Source organism: Dictyostelium discoideum, assembly GCF_000004695.1.
Source record: "Dictyostelium discoideum AX4 chromosome 5 chromosome, whole genome shotgun sequence".
NCBI lineage: Eukaryota > Evosea > Eumycetozoa > Dictyosteliales > Dictyosteliaceae > Dictyostelium > Dictyostelium discoideum.
This window is the reverse complement of record NC_007091.3, coordinates 1,810,003-1,830,002: the sequence shown is the minus strand read 5'-3', so window position 1 is coordinate 1,830,002 and position 20,000 is coordinate 1,810,003. Positions and strand designations below refer to the sequence as shown.

Here is a 20,000-nt window from a genome sequence, read left to right as displayed (position 1 = left end):
GCCAAGAATTGTAACATTAATTCAAAAGACATGGAGAGGTTATAGAGCACGTTCCAAATGGAATCAAAGAAAAGCTGCCATTAAAATCCAGTTATTCTATCGTAGCTATCGTTATAAGAAATGGTTCAGAGAGTTACATCGTGCTTTTAAAGATGTCGCTCGTGATCCACAATGGGGTAAACAAGTATTTTGGCCCAAACATCCATCCATCTTGGATAGAGCTGTCCAATTAACTCACAAAATTCACAATTGTTGGAGAGCAGAGAAAATGATTCTTTCTTTGGGTGCCGGTCAAAATCATATGAGACAAAAGGTTATGGCTTACGATATTTTCCATGGTAAAAAGAAATGGGACTTCCGTCGTCATTTCGATGCTGATTATTTGGAGAAACCATCCAATCCAAATCAACAAAAATACGTATTGGCCATGCAAAATCTTTTCTCAACTTATGGTGACACAGAGGTACTCTTTGCCGATTACGTTATCAAAGTCAATCCAAAGGGTGTGCCACAACGTCGTGGTATCGTTGTCACTGGTACAAACATCTATAAACACGATCCAAAGAATTACAAAGTAAAGAAATGGGGTACTCCATTGGTTGATGTAACTTCAATCTCAATTTCACCAATGGCTGATACTTTCTTGGTTTTACATTGTAAAGCTCCACAAAGAGATTTCGTATTGGATTTAGGTTGTAATGGTTATGAAGCTGTATCTGAAATTACAACTGTAATCGTTCAACAAGTCTTAAAATTAACTGGTGTCAAATTATCTGTTCAATTCACTAGTTCAATCACTTATAATAATGCTCGTCCAAAAGGTTCTGATACAATTTTAACTTTTGCTCCAATTAATAATGATCCAAAATTAATTGGTTCTCAATTTAAAAAAGGTAAAGGTAACCAAGCAACAATCCAATTTAAAGATTAAATTGGGGAAAAAAAAATTAAAATTAAAAAAAAAAAAAAAAAAATATAGTAAATAAAATAAAAAATGTTGTATTTAATTAAGAATTTAGATTTTATTTTTTATATTTATTATTATTTTATTGAAATTTCTTTTTTTTTTTCCATAAAATATTTTTAAAAAACAATTATTAAAAAAAAAAAATATTTTTATGGAAAATAAAAATTTCATTAAGATTCCCTTTGTCCATTTGTTTTTTTTTCTTTTAAAAAGAAAAAAAAAAGGAGTTGTCATATATTGGAACTACTTTTAATAATTTTTTAAATTAAATTCTAGTTATTATTTTATGTCAACCAAATTCTTATCCACTAAAATCTGGTGGATTGGGAAATGGTTTTTTTTTTTTTTCAAAATTTTGATTTTTTTTTTTTTTTTTTTTTTTTTTTTGTTTTTGTTTTTGTTTTGTGAGATGGGTGTTGAAATTTTATGATAAAGGACCAAAGGCGAGAGTGGCCATTAAAGTTTTTATTTTCCATACTTTTTATTATTATTGAAACCCAAAAATTTAATCCCACTCTACACAAATTTGGTTTTAAAAAAATCTACTCTTTAATTTGGAGAATTAGTGGTTAAAACCAAAAACTTTGATAAAAATAATTATTAATTATTTAATACAAACAATATTTGATTGTAATAATTAAAATTTTTAGACTTTTTATTGATAATTTAAAATTTTGACATAAAATCCAGGATTTAACTTTTTTTTTTTTTTTTTATTTTAATTTATTTTTTTATTTTAATTTTTGTTTTTAATCAAAAAAAAAAAAAAAAAAAAAGTTAAAACCATAAATAAACAAATAAAAGGTGTGGTTTGGTTTATTTAATAATCGAAATACCAATCAAATATAATTTAATAAAATAAAAAACTTAAAAAATTAATAAAATAAAAAAAAAAAAAAAAAAAAATAAAGCAAATCATAGTCAGCATCAGTTGGGTTATAATAAATATTTAGTTTTTTTTTTTTCCGAATCCAAAAGTCAAAACTTTTTTTAATTTTGATTATTTTTTTTTCAAACCTTCCCCCAAAAAAATTAAAAAAAAAAAAAAAAAAAAAAAAAAAAAAAAAAAAAAAAAAGTCAAAAACAAATAATTTTTTGGATAGATTATAAAGATCATATAATAACAATAATTCAAATATAATAATAAAATTCCCATTTATTAATAACACATTACTTACTTTATTTTCATATTTATATTTTTTTATATTTTTTTTTTTTATTTTTTTATTTTTATTTTTTTATTTTTATTTTTATTTTTTTTATTTTTTTTTTTTCAAAAACTTATTTTAAAAATACAAAAAAAAAAAAACAAAAAAATAATATAAAATCTGCGCCATTTAGAGGTTAACTCAAAAAATAAAGATTAGATTCAATTTTTTTCTTTTTTTTAAAAAAATAAAAAAAAAAAAAATATATTAAGAAACAAGTCGAGAAAGAAAAATGGATACACCAAATAATAGAGGTATTAATATAAGGTTTGTAACTAATAAGAAAGTTTTATGGCCTGAAGATGTTGCAGCCAAGTTATTTAGTCAATATCAGACGATGTTGGCGACTAAACTTTACACAAAAGATATGGAAATCGTTGAAATCTTGTCAGGCACAACACCATTTAAAGGCGTTTATACATTGGAACAAATTAAATCAAAGATTAAGAACCAAAAGCATTCTTTATCAATGAAGAACTTAGCACTTCAAAAAACATCACAACAAATTGATTCTTCACCTCCACAAACTCCAACTGTAAAAATCTTTACTTTGACTTTATTTAAAATTTATTGGTAAACCATATTAAATTAATCATTCATTAATTAATTCATAAATTAATTAATTAATATTTTTTATTTATTATTATTATTATTATATATATATACACACAATTGACAGACATCAAATGGATCAATGATGACAAGAAGACAAAATGCAAATAATGCCATAAGTTCAAATAATAATACAAATACAAATGTTACCAATGGTAGTAGTAGTAATACAAGTTTAAATGGTGGCGATGAAGAACAAGAAGAAGAAGAAGAAGAAGAAAATGACGAAGATAGTATTACTAATAAAGAAGATAGCGATTCTTATGATGACTTTAGTATTGTCGAAGAAACTACAGATATACGTGAAGTACAAGATACAAGATCATTTAAAAAAGTAAAATTAAATAGTTTAACATCTCTAAATGAAGGTTACATAGTACCACCAACCCCACAAATAGAAATGGTATCTCCAAATAGAAATAATAATAATAATAATATAAATAAAAATAATAATAATAATATAAATAATAATAATAATAATAATAATAATATATTTAATTTTTTACAAGATCAAGATCAAAATCAAAATAAACCAAATAAACCAAATAATCAATCAAATTTTTCAAATCAAAGTCAACAACTTCAAAATTTAATAAATGCAACAGCAAATGAAAATAAAAAATTAAAACTTAGTATGGAACAATTGGAATTTCAATTAAAGATGGAAAAGGAACAAAATTTAAAATTAAAGAATTTAGTAACAAAATTAAATGAAGAGATTCAATTGGAGAAAGAAATTTCCAAACAAATTAATAAGTCCATTTGTTCAAATTTAAATATTCAAAACTCAAGATCTATTTCAACCAATTCTGTAATCTTTAAAAAGGATTCAAATGATGATAGTATAGTAGCAATATTTCCAACATTTATTACAACTACCAATTCAAATTCTTCGGAAATCACTTTAACAATCGATCCAAACCCTCCTGAAAACTATCATAAAATCATTATTAAACAACAATTACATCAACATCACCAACATCAACAACAACAACAACAACAACAACCACAAATTCAAACTTATTTAATTAAAAAATTACAAGACTATTACGATCCAGAGCCTTGTCTTATTGGTTCAACCAATTCTAAAGGTGTTTACTTTAAATCAAAAGATAAAAGTTTACTAAAAATTTCAATCGACAATTTAAGAGATTTTGATTGAAAAAAAACTAAAATAAAAATAAAAAAAAAAAAAAAAACGATACAAGAACACATATATAATAAAAGAAAAAAAAAAATTGTATATATAATATTTTAAAAAAAAAAAAAAAAAAAAACTGTTCTTTGTATAAAAACAATTTATTTATATCTTTTTTAATGTTTCAATTTTTGTATCTGTTTTTTTTTTTTATTTTTTTTATTTTTTTATTATTATTTATTATTATTATTATTATTATTACTACTATTTATTACTACTCTAAAAGTTTATTATTATTATTTATTATTTATTATTATTTATAAATTCTTTAATCAGCTCTTTTTTTATTTAAAAATGATCTTGGTTCTTTTGAACTTGAAATATTTTGAATTTTAACTTGTTCCATTTCTAAACCAATCTTTAAGAAAGCTGAAAGCATTAAATTAATTTCTCTTTGAGATTCTTCTCTACCTTCTTCGAGTTGTTTTCTTAAATCTTCGTTGATATCAGTCTTCTTTTTGACCAAACCTTCCAATTTGGTGATGACTTCATCTTTGGTGGCCAATTGAGTCTCTTGATTTGAGTAAGATTTATGTTTTTCTCTAAGATCTTTAATGATGTTACGAGCAGCTCTTAAACGACCCTCTAAACCATCATTTTCCTTGAGAAGATTTTCGTAATTTTCAAGTTTTTCAATATCACCTGGTGATTGAGTGGTTGGTCTTTGTGATAATTCGACCAATTGTTTCCTATTTTCATCCAAACTAAGATTAGATTCCTCGAGTTTTCTCTTTAATGTTGAAATTTCTTTTTCTTTTTCTTTTAATTGTTGTTTTAGTGATTCAATTTCAGATGAATCGACCATATTATTATTATTATTATTATTATTAGTATTATTTGATTGTTGTTTTTGTTCTTCTAATTGTTTAATTTGAATTGTTAATAATTCTTTTGATTGATTGGCATCTTCTAATTGATTTTCTAATTCAGAAGCTTTTTCAGCGACTTCTTTTAAACGTTTGTTATCTCTTTCTAAACGAGCTATTCTTTCTTTGGTTGAACCATCAATGACTTCATCACCTAAACCACCACTACCACCACTATTGAGACTAATTGAAGATTGAAGATCAACGAATTTGGTTTCATATTCTTGTTGTTGATTATCGATTGTATTTCTGAGGTTAGTAACTTGAGATTGTAAACTATCACGTTCCAACTCTACGGTATTTAAAGATTCAGATAATTTATCACGATCCTCTTTAATGGATTTCAAAGATAATTCCAATTTTGCCAATTCAATCTTTAGTGAGGAGATTTGTTGTTTACCAGAGTCAGCTTGAGTTCTATAGGTGTTATTCTTTGAGAGTTGTTCTTCAAGATCCAAAGTTTGTTGAATGTAACTATCATTTTGATCTTCAAGTTCCTTGATTTTCTTTTTTAGATCGCCAATTTCTTCGATTTTCTTTTGATGTTTTTTTAATTTCTCTTCAGTTGCTTCAGCATTTGCAGCTTTCTCTCTTAAAATATCAATTTCATCACGTAATGAACGATTTTCATTCGCTAAACGATTGGCTTCATCGACTTTCTTTTTCAATTCGGATAATTGTTTCTCCTTTGATTCCACTTGCATATGAAGATCATTGATTTCAGTTTTATAGGTTTCATCATTCAATGCATTCATTGTTGTGGTTTGTGCCATAGTTTCATCCAATTGTTTTTGTAATCCAATGATTGATTCATGTAAACTTGAACATACTTCCTCTGTCTTTTGTTTATCAATTGTAATTCTATCACGATCCATAGTTACATTTGATAATTGTATATTTGATTCATCTAAATCGTTTTGAATCTCTTGTTTCTCTCTTTTTAATTTTTCAATTTCATTTTGTAAATTTAAAATTTCTTCTTTATTATTATTACTACTATTATTATTATTATTATTACTACTAATATTACTTTTACTTATATTACTACTATCTATATTATTATTATTATTATTATTACTAATACTATTATTACTTTGACTTGGTGATTGTGATAAAATTGATCCATCTTTATCAAATGATTTACTATTATCTACTGTATTTGGTTGATGTGATTGTTGAATCTAAATATTAAATATAAATAAATAATAAAAAAAAAAAAAAAAAAAAGTGAGTATAAAATAAATATTGATATATTAATTACTATAGTAATTTAAATAGTGAAATTAGGTAGTACCTTTGCAACAACAACCATTAAATCATTTTGAGTATCTTGATCTAAAGATAAAATATTTTCAATTACAGCTTCATTATTTTCAGATTCCATTGCCATTCCAAGTATTGCTTCAATCAATAATATAATTTCATCGATATTTTCGTTTGCAATCTCTTCACAATTAATGGATGATATTTGATCGTTTAATCCCATCTCTTCTATATAAAATTCATCAACTCTTTCTACTATATTTTTAATATTCTCTTCTCTAAATATCCAATTATCTAATCCATCTTTTCTTAATGAATCTATATCAAAATATTTTGGTGCACTATATCATAATATTGTTTATTATTTTTATTATTATTATTATTATTATTATTATTATTATTATTATTATTATTATTATTATTATTATTATTATTATTATTATCATCATCATTATAGTTGTTTTTGTTATGGTGTAGGTATTTAAATTGATGTTTAAATATATTAATTATTTATTTTATTAATTTTAAAAAAAGTAGATATATTAGTTGTGTGTCATAGGGGAATATAATAAAAAAAAATAAAAAAAAGAAAACTACCCCCCCTAAGGTAATTAAAAATATATATATTGTAAACTATACATACATTTGGCAACAAATTTCATTAAATATAGTACCATTTGATAACTCTTTTAAATCTTCAATAGAGTTAGATAAATCTTTAAATGAATTTATCTGTTATATTGTATTATATTGTATTATATTATATTATATTATATTATATTATATTATATTATATTATATTATATTATATTATATTATATTATATTATATTATATTTTATTTATTTTATGTTATTTTATTTTTTTATTGTTTTTGTTTTATTATTTTATGTGAATTATTCAATGAAAAATAAAAAAAAAAAAGGGTGATTACTATATTAGTATATCAAAATTACCTAGATAGGATAAATTAAATGATATGTTCTTACCCATTTTATAAAACTTGTCTCTATCATATTTTTTTTTATTTATTATTTTTTATTTTTTTATTTTTTTTATAATCTTATAATTTAATTAATATTTGGTTATTATCTTTTTTCGACTATAATTGGTAATGTTTTTGAATGTGTATAATGCTAGAAGTTAAACAGCATAACGAGATATCTATGATGAACAAAATCCTACTAAATTTGAAAAATAAAAAAAAATAAAAAATTAAAAAAAAAAAAAAAAAAAAAAATTAAAATTAAAATAAAAATAAAAATAAAATTAAAATTAGAATTTAAAAAAAAAAAAAAAAAAAAAAAAAAAAAAAAGGAATTGGTATGAGTTTTGCAGCCCAAGTGAATTTAATTTACATACCAAAATTATCTTTTTATTTTTTTATTTTTTTATTTTTTTACAAATAATTCAACAAATAACCAACTATTTCAAAATTAAATATAAAATTAAAATAAAATTAATAATAAAAAAATAAAATTAAATAAAAAAATAAATAAATAAAAAAAAAAACAAATAAAAAAAAATAAAAAAATTTTAATTTATTTTTATTTATTTTAAATTAATAAAGCGCTATTAAATAAAATTTTGTGTTTTCTCATATAAAATTACCCCCACTCTCGCATAAAATAGTGTTAAAAAAACCGAACGTAAAAAAGTAATAGTTTGTTGATTACAAATATTTTCAAAAAAAAGGCAGTAAGTGCTTTCGAAAAAAAATAAAAAAAAAAAAAAATTATTATAAATCCAGTCACCAAACATAATTGTTTTTAATCCTAATATTTTTAACTTTCTTTTTTATTTTATTTTATTTTTTTTGTTATAAAAGCTGCGACATCCCACAACCAAAAGTTTTTTTTTTTATTTTTTTTTTTTTTAATTTTAAAATTAAATTAATTTTTAATTTTTTTTTTTTTTTGATTTAATTAATTATTTATTTACACAGTAGTGTATTATTTTTAAAATTTTGGAGAAAACAAAATTCTCTTTTTTTCTATTTTAATATTAAAATTACTAATTTTACCATTTTTCAATTATTAAAATATTAAGTTATTATTTTAAAATATAAAAAAAATAAAATAAAATAAAATAAAATAAAATAAAATAAAAGAAAAAAAAAATAATTTTAAATCAATTAGGTATTGGTTTTTTATTTTTTTATTTTTTTATTCCTAGGAAATAAAAAAAAAAGAAAATGGAAGAAGACCAATTCGATAATCTATCTACAAGTCCATTTGAATTTATAAATGATAGTATTGGGAATAATAATAATATAAATGTTAATTATTCATCAAGTTCATCATTAACTAGTAAATTTAGTTTTGGTGCAAAGAAAACATTTAGTTTATTTTCCCAATTAAAAAATAATAGTAATTCAATAAACCAATTTGGTTATAACTTTAATAGTATCGAATATAATAATAGTCAAGATAGCTATCATAATGAAATTGTTGATATTAGTGATGACGAAGATACAAAAAATAGCAACAGTAACAATATTATAAATACAAATCAATTACAATACCAACATCAATTATTTTTTAATAATAATAACCACCACCACAATAAAGGACAACAACATCAAAATTACCACCAACAAATTTCTATTTACCAAGATGAAATCGATGACGATACAGAATTATTAAATAGTGATGAAGATGATAGTCTTAGCGAAGATTGTCTAGATTTTCATGGTTTGTATTTTTTTTTTCTTTTTTATTTTTATTATTTTTTTTCCCTAAATTTTCTTAATATGTTATTTCCATCCCCCCTTTTTTTTTTTTTAATTTTTTTATTTTTTTTTTTTAAACATATTAATAATATTTTAATATTAAAGAAATAAATAGTACAACAAGTTCAACAAATGGTTATATGATATATAATCCACAAATTGAAATATCACAAGCATTAAACAATGGTAATAATTTTAATAATGGTTTAAATTTTAATGGTGGTTTTATTAATGATAATAATAATGGATTGGATTTAAATAATATTAATTTTAATAATAATTTTCAAAATAAAAATAACTATAATTATGATAACGAACCATCAATCTCTGTAAAATATATTTTTAATGAATCAACCAAAAATAATAATAATAATAATAATAATAATAATAATAATAATAATAATAATAATAATAATAATAATAATAATAATAATAATAATAATAATAATCAGTGCAATCCATCAATTGACAGTAATAATCCAAGTCCAGTTCAAACTTTTGATAATGATGATGATTCCGTTATCACTACTAAAAATAGAAATAATAGAAATAATAATAATGACATCAATAAAAGTAATAATGATAAACAAAATGAAATTGATAGTTTACAAGATGAGAAAAAAGAAGTTGAAAAATTTAATGAACAAAAAGTACCAAGTAGTAGTTTAAACTCTGGAATTTCAGAATTAAAAATTTACCAATTATTCAATTCAAATCAATCAGAGTTTAAAGTTGGTGATATTTGGTTTTTAGTTGAAATTAATTGGATTAAAGATTGGGTAGATTTCATTTCAAATAATAAAAATAATAAAAATAATAATGAGGATGAGGATGATGATGATGATGATGACGATAGTGATTTTAATAATAATAATAATAATAATAATAAATTAAAACCAATTAGTAATGAAAAAATATTATTAAATGATAGATTAACATTATTGCCAGGTGTTGTTAGAGGTGAACATTTTCAAATAGTTTCAAAATCAGTTTGGGAATTTATTATTAATAAATATGGTGGGGGTCCATCAATTCCAAGAGTAGTAATTTCAAGATTATTTAAAAGAAATGAAATTGATTTTAAAATACCAACAACTCTATTCATATTAAGTTCTTCAAATTTAAAAGATGTAAAAACAATTTATTGCCAAAAGAATGATACCATTGATTTCATTAAAAATGTTTGTAAAATTATAATTTTAATTTTATTTTTATTTTTACTAATTAAAAAAAAAAATCAATAATATAGAGAGGATGTAAATTATTTAATATTTCAAAAGATAATGTTAGAGTTTGGGATTATTATAATTTAAATAAACACTGTATATTAAAAGGTTCAATTTCATTAAGCGAGTCAAATTTAATTGAATCTCAACATGTATGTAAAATTAAATTAAATATTTAATTTATAAAAAAAAAAAAAAAAAATACTTATAACTATTCCATTAGATATTACTAGAAGAAAAGTTATCAGATGGAAATTTCATGCCAATTAGACAAGATTTTCAAACTTATTTACAAACAATCAATAATTATTTGAATTGAAAATATTAAATATCAAAATGTCTTTAACAATATCAATATAAATATCAATATCAGTATCAGTATCAATATCTATATCAATATCTATATCAATATCTATATCAATATCTATATATAATCAAATTATTAAGTGTATTATAATAGTATGCAAACTTATTGTTTTTTATCAAAAATAATAATAATATGGTGTACTCTACATTATTTAGATAATATCAAAAACAATTTTTTTTTTTTTATAAAACTTTTAAATATTTATCACATATATATTTATAATCAACAAATATTATATATTTATAATCATTACATATATATCTGGCAGCTTTGATATTTTTTTTTTATTTTTAGAATCTAATAAAAAAATTTTTTTTTTTTAATTTTCTTTTAATCTTTTTTTTAAAAATAATTTTATTTTATTTTTTTATTTTATTTTATTTTTTTATTTTATTTTATTTTTAATAATATTTATTAACTAAATTAATTCTTTTAGAATTAATATTTAAATTTGAATTAATTTTTAATTTTAATAAATTAAAATTATCAGATTTAATATTTTTTGAATAAATTTTTGATGGATTTAAATATAATAAATTGAATTCAACGATTTTAGTTTGATAATTATTTAAAGTTTCTAATAAATTATCAATTTGATTTATATCTATTGGATATTGAATACTATAAAGATTGGTTGAATTTGATGAATTATCATTCTTTAAAAAGTTGATTATTAATTGATTTAATTGTGAATGAATTTTATTACCCTTATTTAAATCACTAACTAAATCATAATTTATAGTTAAATGTTTAATTCCTTTATTTTGACCTGAAAATACATTTTCAAAAAGGTATTGAATTTGGTCAATTGAAATCAAAGAATTTTTAAAATAAATCTTATTTATTCCTTCATTTTCAATTAAACCAGAAAGTGAAAATTCATTTAGAAAATCGAAATCTTTTAATTTTAAAAATTCAACACTTTTTAAATTTATAAATAAATCTTTGAAACAATGAGTTAAAATATAATTTTCATTTATTTCTGGTTGAAATTTCTTTAATTGACCAATTACATCATTTTCCCAAATACATCTACCATGACATCTATTTTTAATTATTAAATTTCTTAATGATTTTGATTTACAAATTCCAATTACCATTGCTTTTAAATCTGATATAACATCAAATAAATTTAAACTATAATCAAATTCATCATTACATTTGCATGGTAAATCATATCTAATTTGTTGTTGTTTTTGATTACCATCATCATAGTCATCATTATAAAGTTCAAATTGTTTATTTGAATATTTTATATTTAAATTTTTTTCATAATAGAAATAACATTGTTTTATTAATGTATGACATGATAAATGAAATGAAAGTGTATGTAATTTTGAAAGTTTATGAATATTTGATAATTGAAATGGGTCAATATAATCATTCATATCAATTATTATAGAGGTTAATTGAGGTTGTTTTTTAAAAATTCTTTCATGAAAATTATGATGTAACCAAACATTTCCCATATTATGAGTTTGTTGTTTTTCAATTATTAATCTCTTTGGAAAACAATCTCTTATCATTTGAAACATTACATTTGAATAACCAATCACTTTTAATTGATTGGTTTTAATCTTTCTTTTTGGAATTGTACTTGAAATTGGTAATAATGAATATGGAATAATTGGTGAATCAACTGAATTTGTAAATTCAATATCAATATTATAAATAACATTTGTTGTTTCATTTAAATATTCTGGTGAAAATGGTTGTAAACCTTCCTCTCTACCCCAAATCCTCACCATTTGTTGTTGACTAAATTTATTTATATATTCATCAATATAATTTTTTTGGTTTTCATTTTTATCATTTTCTATAGAATTATAGTAATATTGATTTTTTAAATCTTCCAAAAGTGACCAATCTAATTGATTTTCATTTTTTAAAATATTTAATAACCACCATTCTTTAATTGATGAATTATAATTTCCAAAATCAAATAAATTATATGAATTTTTTATTGTTTTTTTAATTGAATTTAACCAATATTTACATACTAATGAATAACCTAATATTTCATTTCGATTTTTTAATAATGTTTTTTTATTTATTTTTTTTAATTTTTTATTTACTAATAAAAATTCAATTAAATATTCAATTAAATAAGATTGAATATAATTTGATAAATTTTTATTAATTTTCATTTTAAATTAATTTTTTTAATTTTATAATATTACTATTATTATAATTATTAAGAATTTTATATTAGAAGATTAAAAAAAAAAAAAAAAAAAAAAAAAAATTACCTTCACTCTTTTTTTTTTTTTTTCAAAAATTTAAAAATTAATTATTAAAAAAAAAAACAATCCTGGGTATTTTTATTTTAACTTCTTTCTTTTTTTAAACACCAGGATTTTTTTTTTTTTTTTTTTTTTTTGATTAAAATAATTTTAATCTTTTTTTTAATTTTATTTGACTTAAATTATATTTTAATCTTTTTTTTAATATTTATTTTATATATTATTTTTATTTTTTTTTTTATGCACCAAGATTTTATTTTTTTTTTTTTTTTTTTTTTTTTATGATGATAAAATTATTTATTTTTATTTGATTTTAATTATTTTAATCTTTTTCTTTATTTTATTTATGTTTTTTTTTTTTTTTAATATTTTTTTTAAAATTTTGGTTTTTGGATATTCCATTTATTAAATAATAATTCATCTTCTAAAGCATCATTCATAAAGATTAATGAGGAACCTTCATCTTTGTCAATGTAAGCTAATCTATCATTTTCTATAGCTTGTTTTTCTTCTGTTGTTAATTGTAATGAATTTAATAAGTCATCAAAAATACCAATACCCATTGAATGATCATTTTTATAACACATATCTAAACCATCATTTGTATACCATTGTTCATAATTTACTCTATGATATTCTTCAACTTTCTCTTGAAGTGTAACTTCATGTTCATCAGTTAAACCATTATCATTATTTGTACTATTATTATTATTATTATTATTGTTATTGTTACTATTATTATTATTATTATTGATTGCACTATTATGACTAAATAACCAATTATCATTAATATGAATTGGTACTTCTAAATAAATATCTGATATAATTCTCATATTAATTTGTTTCCATTTCTTTGTTTGATATGGTACTAAATTCTTTATAACTTTTAAACTATATAATCTAATCATTGGATGATTAATTGAACAATATTTTTTTAAAATATTCTAGAATATAATTTATAAATATTAAAATGTTAAATTTAATAAATAAAAATAAAGTATAATATATATATATATAAAATAACATACAGCAGATTTTGAAGCAGATAAAGAAGAAATTCTTGATGGATGATGTTTCATAACTTTTTGAATTAATTTTAAACTTGTTATTGTACTAAATAAATTTTTATAATTTTCAAATAATTGCACTGGTGGTGGATTAGCACCACCACCTTCACAACCTGCACCACCACTACTAATACTATTGATACTACTACCACTACAATTTAATGGTTGAAATATTGGTGGTGGTGGTGGTGATGCTGCAGATGATGATGGTAATGATTCTTCATTGAAATACTCTTCACTATTTAAATAATTTTGTGAAAATAAATACTTTTCAACTGATTCATGATTTAAACATTTATATAATAAAACCAATGCATTTGATTCATACATAATCTTTGATAAATATTCAAATTGTAAATGTTCTATTAATCAAAAAAAATAAAAATAAAAAAAAAAAAAAATTTAGAATTAATAAAATAAACATTATTTTAATTTTAATATTTTAATAATACATACGATTAAATTTAGAATGTTTAATAATTAATAATAATATACCAAGTGTTGATTTTGAAATGATTTCTTTATGTCTTAAAAAGTCAATAGCAGATTGCATAGTTTCAACTAAAGATGCAGAAGAACCTGGTGATGATTGATCTATTACAATCTCTGCAATTAAATTAATTGGTCCCGTATAATTCTTTACAACAGGTGTTGCTGCTAATAATATCTTTAATAATATAATTACAATTTTTGAAAAGTTTGATACATTCATACACTATTTTTAAAAAAAAAAAAAAATTAATAAATATTTTTTAGAAAAATATAAAATAAAATAAAACTTACATAAAATCTTTCAAAATTTGAAGGATTATCAATTAAAATTCTAGGTTTAATTTGTTTTTTTGATGAAGAAATATTACTAGTATTATAGAAATAATCAGATTGAGTATGAGGTGTAATTGTATCATTATTATTAAAACTATAATAATTGATGCCAATTTCTTTTCTAACTTTTTCAGGTGGATATAGATTAGTTTGTAAGACTGATAATGAATCCGATAGGGATAAAGGTAACCTAAATACATCAACATCTTTATACTCTTTGGGTGTACCTAAATAATGAGTGTTCACTTTATGTAAAACTGAATTTGATTTTAATTGACTATGATAACGTTGTGTTGATTTAATGAAATTTGAAATATCATAGGACCTAGTTTTTGGAGTACCTTTTTTGTAACCAACATTATCCAATCTCTCTTGTTTCAATCTATCCAAATCCTCTAATCCACCCATAAAAATGGTTAATGATTTCCAAAGTACCATTAATATCTTTTTAATTGGATATAAATTACCATCAATTTCATTAAATTCACTTAATAATTGAAGTATAATTGATATTAAATTTGGATTATCACAATTTGTACCATTATTATTATTTTTACCTAAAATATTATTATTATAATTATTATTATTATTATTATTATTATTACATCCTTCTAATGATTCAACTATATTTTAAAAATATTAATAACAAATAATCAAATATTTATATATAGGGGGAGGGGGGGGGGGGGGGGTCACCACTTACAAATTTCTTCTTTAAATAATTCATCATCTTTATTATTTATAATGATTAAATAGATGATATCTAATAATATGCTCATTAAAAGGTCAGCTCTTTTTACATTTACTTTCATTGATGATGATAGTGTACCATTTGAATTTATATTTTTAATTACACCACTAACACTTCCACTATTGTTCTTTATTATATTATTCCTTTTACCATGACTTATGAATGTATTAGCTGTTGTTGTTGTTGTTGTTGTCGTCGTTGTTGTTGTAAAATTTGTTCCTCCTTCTCCACTACCCTCATTTTCATTTTGTTGCTGTTGTTGTTGTTGTTGTTGTTGCTGTTGCTGCTGTTGCTGCTGTTGCTGTTGTTGTTGATTTCTTAATGTTTCATTTGAAATTCTAAATAGTTATTTGTAATTAGATATAATATGCATAATGATTATAATTATTAAATATATATATATATATATATATATATATATATATATATATATATATATATATATATATATATATTTATACATACTGAGAAGATAATACTAAAGTTTTTAAAATTATTGGTAATGCATTAATTTCTCTTAATAATATACAATTTAATTTTGATTGATGTAGTTGATCTTTTCTATCATGTGTTTCATCTCTTACACCTTGCGCTATATACCATATGAATCTAGATTTTAATAAATATCTATTATAATTATCTTGTCCTTTCATTGATAATTCAAAGAATCCAATTAAATGTTGAAGATAATCTATTTTTTCAATATCTGTTAAATCTCTCCATTTATTTTTTGAAGTATCTGAAATTAAAAAATAAATAAAAAAAAAAACAATTGATTTTAATTATACATAAATATGATATGAATATTTAAATATATATATATATATAATGCAATATATATAATAAAGAAAAATGAAAATAAAAAGGAGCATACATACATTCGTGTAAATCATGATAGAATTGATTCGATATATTAGATTTCTTTAATATTGATAACTCTGAATATGAATAAAGTTCATTAATTTCATTCTTTATATCATTATCAAAATCTGTAAATGTGTATTTAATTTGTTCTTTTGATGATTTTGAATTTGATGATGTTGATGATATTGATGCTGTATCCATTTCATTAAAAACAATTAAAAAAATAAAAAATGAAAATAATTAAAAAAAAAAAAAAAAAAAAAAAAATATTCATAAAAGCTCCCAAATTTGTTTTTTCTTAAAAAAAAAAAAATAAAATAAAATAAATTAAAAACCACTGCCAAATTTCATGTAAATGATTTTTTAATAGTTCAACTTTTAGCAAAAATTCCAAAATTAAATTAAATGACATTAATAATAATAATAATAATAATAATAATAATAATAATAATAACAAAATTAAATAATTATAAAAATCATTTTGGTTTTATTATTGTTCAAATTAGATTGATTCCTTTAAAAATAAAAGGGAAATTAACCAAATAAAAAAAGTTAAAATTTCAAAAACTTGGAAAAAAAAAAAAAGGAAAAATAAAATAATAGTTAAATATAGTATACAATTACAAACTTGAGTTTAACTAATATAAAACTCTAGTAGCTTTTAAATAATAATTTATTATGTAAAATATAGATATATATTTTTGATTTGATTTGATTTGATTTAATTTGATTTGATTTGTTTTTTTTTGATTTTTTTTTTTTTCTTTTTTTATAATTCAAATAATGAATCTTTTAATACAGCATTTAATAAACCATCAGTTTTAGTTTTTAAAAGTGTAATTTGATTCATTACATCTAAACGATGCCAAGTATCAAGATTTACATGAGATTTCATAACATCTTCCATTTGTTCAGTTAATTTTTCCATTGTTTTTTCTAAATCATCTTGAAGGAATTCGAATAATTCTTTGGCAGTGACAACACGTTGATTATTTTGATCAGCAAAAGAAAAGAAAGCATAGATATAGGTATACTTTAAAATATTTCTACAATCTAATAATTGATCAACACCCTTTTCAATGTATTTTACTTCAGCCCGAGTTGAATTTGCTTTCTCCAATTCTTGCATTTTAATTTGTGCCTCTTCTTTAATTGCTTTCTCCAATTTTTGAATATTACCATGATTTATATACTTTTCATAATAATATAAATATCTCTCCAATTCTAATCTATTTGTTCTTTTTTGTTCTTCTTCAATTGATTCTCTTGATTTTTTTATTTTTGATTTATTACTATTAAATAATAATAATTTAAATTTACTAGGGTGACTACTACTACTATTATCATCATCACCAACACCACTACCACTACCACTATTATTATTATTACTACTACTACCAGTACTACCACTACTACTTTTTAATTTATTATTTAATTTTCTTTCTTTTTCTTTTTCTTTTTCAAAACGATTACAAACATAGAAATCATTATGACCTTTCCAATTGTGAGTACACATCCAACACCATTCATATTTACATTGACTACAAACTACATGCATACAACCACCATTCTTTTCAACAGAGACTGTACATTTTGGACACTGTTTACAATTTGCAATTTTCCAATGACTAGTTTCACTCTCATCCGAGCATTTCTGTTCCCACATTGACATTTGTTCACATGATGCAGGTGCATGACTACCACGATGACATTTGAAACAAAATTTGAAACCACATGAACATTGAACACTAATGTTATTATTACCAGTGTTTTTATTAAAAATACAATTTGGATCTTGATCATCAAGATCACCACCACTCACACCACCACCACCAACACTATTTAAAATACTACTAATCTCACCATCACTAACCAATGTAATTGCATTGTCACAACCTGGTGTTGGACAATAACGAAGTTGTTTATTTTGTTGAATGAATTTCTTTGTTGAGAAAATTTGATACTTTTCATAAACAAATGGTGCTATCAATCTCTTTATAATTTGATCATCAACTACTGCTTTACATTTATAGAATGGACATCTAATAGTTGCTTCACCTTCATTGATTTTTAATGTTAAATAATTTGCCCAACAATCATTACAAAATGAATGTTTACATTTTGCCCATGTAAATTCTGTTAAACTTTCATCCTCTTCACCACAAATTGAACATGAAATTGTTGGTGTAGTTGTTGTTGTTGTTGTTGTTGTTGAAGTAGTAGTTGTAGTTGTAGTAGTTGTTGAATTTATATTATTATTAGCACATGAAAATAATTGTGGAGATGATGATGGTGACCATTGTTGAATATTATTATTATTAATAAAATTATTATTATTATTATTTGATATTGGATTATATTCAATACCTAATTCTTTACAAATTTCTTTTGGTGATTCAAAATATTTTAAAATTAATTCCTCTCTCTTCCAATTGAAATGTTTTAATAATGTATTTGCAGAAGAAGTTGGTATTGATAATAGTTCAGCAATATCTTTAATTTCTTTTTCTTGTTGTTCCACTAATTGATTTGGTGATAAACAATTAAAACTTTTAACTGGTTTTGTATTAGTTTCATCCAAATCTTTAAATGAAACATATGCATCATCATCATCTGAATTATCTTCATCATATTCTCCATCTTCATCATCATCATCGTCGTATGAACTATTGTCTTGCTGCTCCTCTTCATCAGAATCACAATTTTCATTATTTAATTCTTCATTATCAATTGAATCATTGGATTGTATCTCTTCATTACTAATTTGTGATTGTGGTGATCCTTCATTACTACTACTATTATTATTATTATTATCATCTTTTTGATAACTTTTTCTATTAATTGCTTGTTGTGATTTATTATTATTATTATTATTACTATTGTTATCATTAGATTTTGATGAACTCTTCTTTTTAATATTTAAAACTACAGAACCTAAGAAAGATTTATTTCTATTTAATTGTGGGCTATTTGAAGATTTTTCATTTGTTATTGGTGATGCTGTTGATGATGATGATGATGATGAGGTTGTTGTAGTTGTTGTTAAAACTGGTTGAATAATATCTTCATTTTCTACTATAGCATCAGATGATTCGATATCTGAAGACGAACGTGATTTATTAATAAGAGCTTGTTCATTAAAATCACTGTCTGATCTTTTATTATTTGTTATGATAGGTGAAGTTGTAATGTCATTAATATTACTATTATTACTATTTTTATTTTTTTTATCACTCTTTTTCTTTTTAATGTTACTACTACTACTATTATCATTATCTATAGAGTTTTCATTATTACTTGTTTTTAAAATTTTTTTGATTTTCAAAAACATTTTTATTGTGAAAAATTAAATATTTTACTAAAATATATATATATATATATCTCTTTCTCTCTCTCTTTCTCTCTTTCTCTTTCTCTTTCTCTTTCTCTCTCTATATATATTATCTATATAAATTTTAAATTTTGATTTTTTATTAGCAACAAAATTTTTTTTTTTTTTATTGTGTCTTTTTTTTTTGAAAAAAAAAATGTGTGTGTGAAAAAAAAAAATAAAAAACAAAATATAAAAAAAGAAAAAAAGAAAGAAAAAAAAAAAATGTGTGTGTGTGTGTGTGTGTGTGTGTGTGAAAAAAGAAAAACCTATTTAAATTATTTTTATTTTATTTTATTTTTTTATTTATTTTTTTATTTTTTTTTTTTCTCTAAAAAATAGATTCTTATTATTATAATCAATTCTATCATCGCTTTTTTTTCCATTTTATTTTTAGGGGTGATTGGAATCTAAACCTTTTTTTTTTTTTTTTTTTTTTTTTT

The 20,000-nt window shown here is 21.1% G+C and overlaps 8 protein-coding genes across 8 annotated transcripts in view; 4 read left to right on the top strand and 4 right to left on the bottom strand.

Moving 5' to 3' along the window:
* myoE (myosin IE) overlaps positions 1-931 on the top strand; it is a gene marked incomplete at both ends in the record, with an annotated part of 3,516 nt that extends 2,585 nt beyond the window's left edge. The window contains one exon of the mRNA XM_631488.1: positions 1-931. This exon is cut by the window's left edge and continues 1,337 nt beyond it. Coding sequence (XP_636580.1) covers positions 1-931 — 931 coding nt within the window.
* A 1,476-nt stretch (positions 932-2,407) lies between these two features.
* DDB_G0288741 (hypothetical protein) lies at positions 2,408-2,752 on the top strand (the record flags this gene model as incomplete). Its single annotated transcript, XM_631487.1, has 1 exon — positions 2,408-2,752. The coding sequence occupies one exon, from the start codon at positions 2,408-2,410 to the stop codon at positions 2,750-2,752; it is 345 nt and encodes a 114-aa protein (XP_636579.1).
* A 120-nt stretch (positions 2,753-2,872) lies between these two features.
* Positions 2,873-3,949, top strand: DDB_G0288739 (hypothetical protein; the record flags this gene model as incomplete). The annotated part of the gene is made up of 1 exon (XM_631486.1): positions 2,873-3,949. One exon carries the CDS (start codon positions 2,873-2,875, stop codon positions 3,947-3,949), a length of 1,077 nt encoding a protein of 358 aa, XP_636578.1.
* Positions 3,950-4,253: 304 nt separating this feature from the next.
* Positions 4,254-7,129, bottom strand: hook (hook family protein; the record flags this gene model as incomplete). Its single annotated transcript, XM_631485.1, has 4 exons — positions 4,254-6,032; positions 6,146-6,455; positions 6,758-6,846; positions 7,103-7,129. The coding sequence occupies 4 exons, from the start codon at positions 7,127-7,129 to the stop codon at positions 4,254-4,256; spliced, it is 2,205 nt and encodes a 734-aa protein (XP_636577.1).
* A 1,178-nt stretch (positions 7,130-8,307) lies between these two features.
* Positions 8,308-10,389, top strand: DDB_G0288689 (hypothetical protein; the record flags this gene model as incomplete). The annotated part of the gene is made up of 4 exons (XM_631484.1): positions 8,308-8,806; positions 8,950-10,025; positions 10,094-10,222; positions 10,294-10,389. The coding sequence occupies 4 exons, from the start codon at positions 8,308-8,310 to the stop codon at positions 10,387-10,389; spliced, it is 1,800 nt and encodes a 599-aa protein (XP_636576.1).
* Positions 10,390-10,838: 449 nt separating this feature from the next.
* Positions 10,839-12,584, bottom strand: DDB_G0288687 (hypothetical protein; the record flags this gene model as incomplete). Its single annotated transcript, XM_631483.1, has 1 exon — positions 10,839-12,584. The coding sequence occupies one exon, from the start codon at positions 12,582-12,584 to the stop codon at positions 10,839-10,841; it is 1,746 nt and encodes a 581-aa protein (XP_636575.1).
* A 470-nt stretch (positions 12,585-13,054) lies between these two features.
* Positions 13,055-16,388, bottom strand: fam40 (FAM40 family protein; the record flags this gene model as incomplete). Its single annotated transcript, XM_631482.1, has 7 exons — positions 13,055-13,624; positions 13,709-14,109; positions 14,204-14,462; positions 14,531-15,195; positions 15,276-15,661; positions 15,789-16,062; positions 16,202-16,388. The coding sequence occupies 7 exons, from the start codon at positions 16,386-16,388 to the stop codon at positions 13,055-13,057; spliced, it is 2,742 nt and encodes a 913-aa protein (XP_636574.1).
* Positions 16,389-16,956: 568 nt separating this feature from the next.
* DDB_G0288683 (hypothetical protein) lies at positions 16,957-19,518 on the bottom strand (the record flags this gene model as incomplete). Its single annotated transcript, XM_631481.1, has 1 exon — positions 16,957-19,518. The coding sequence occupies one exon, from the start codon at positions 19,516-19,518 to the stop codon at positions 16,957-16,959; it is 2,562 nt and encodes an 853-aa protein (XP_636573.1).
* Positions 19,519-20,000: the final 482 nt, after the last annotated feature.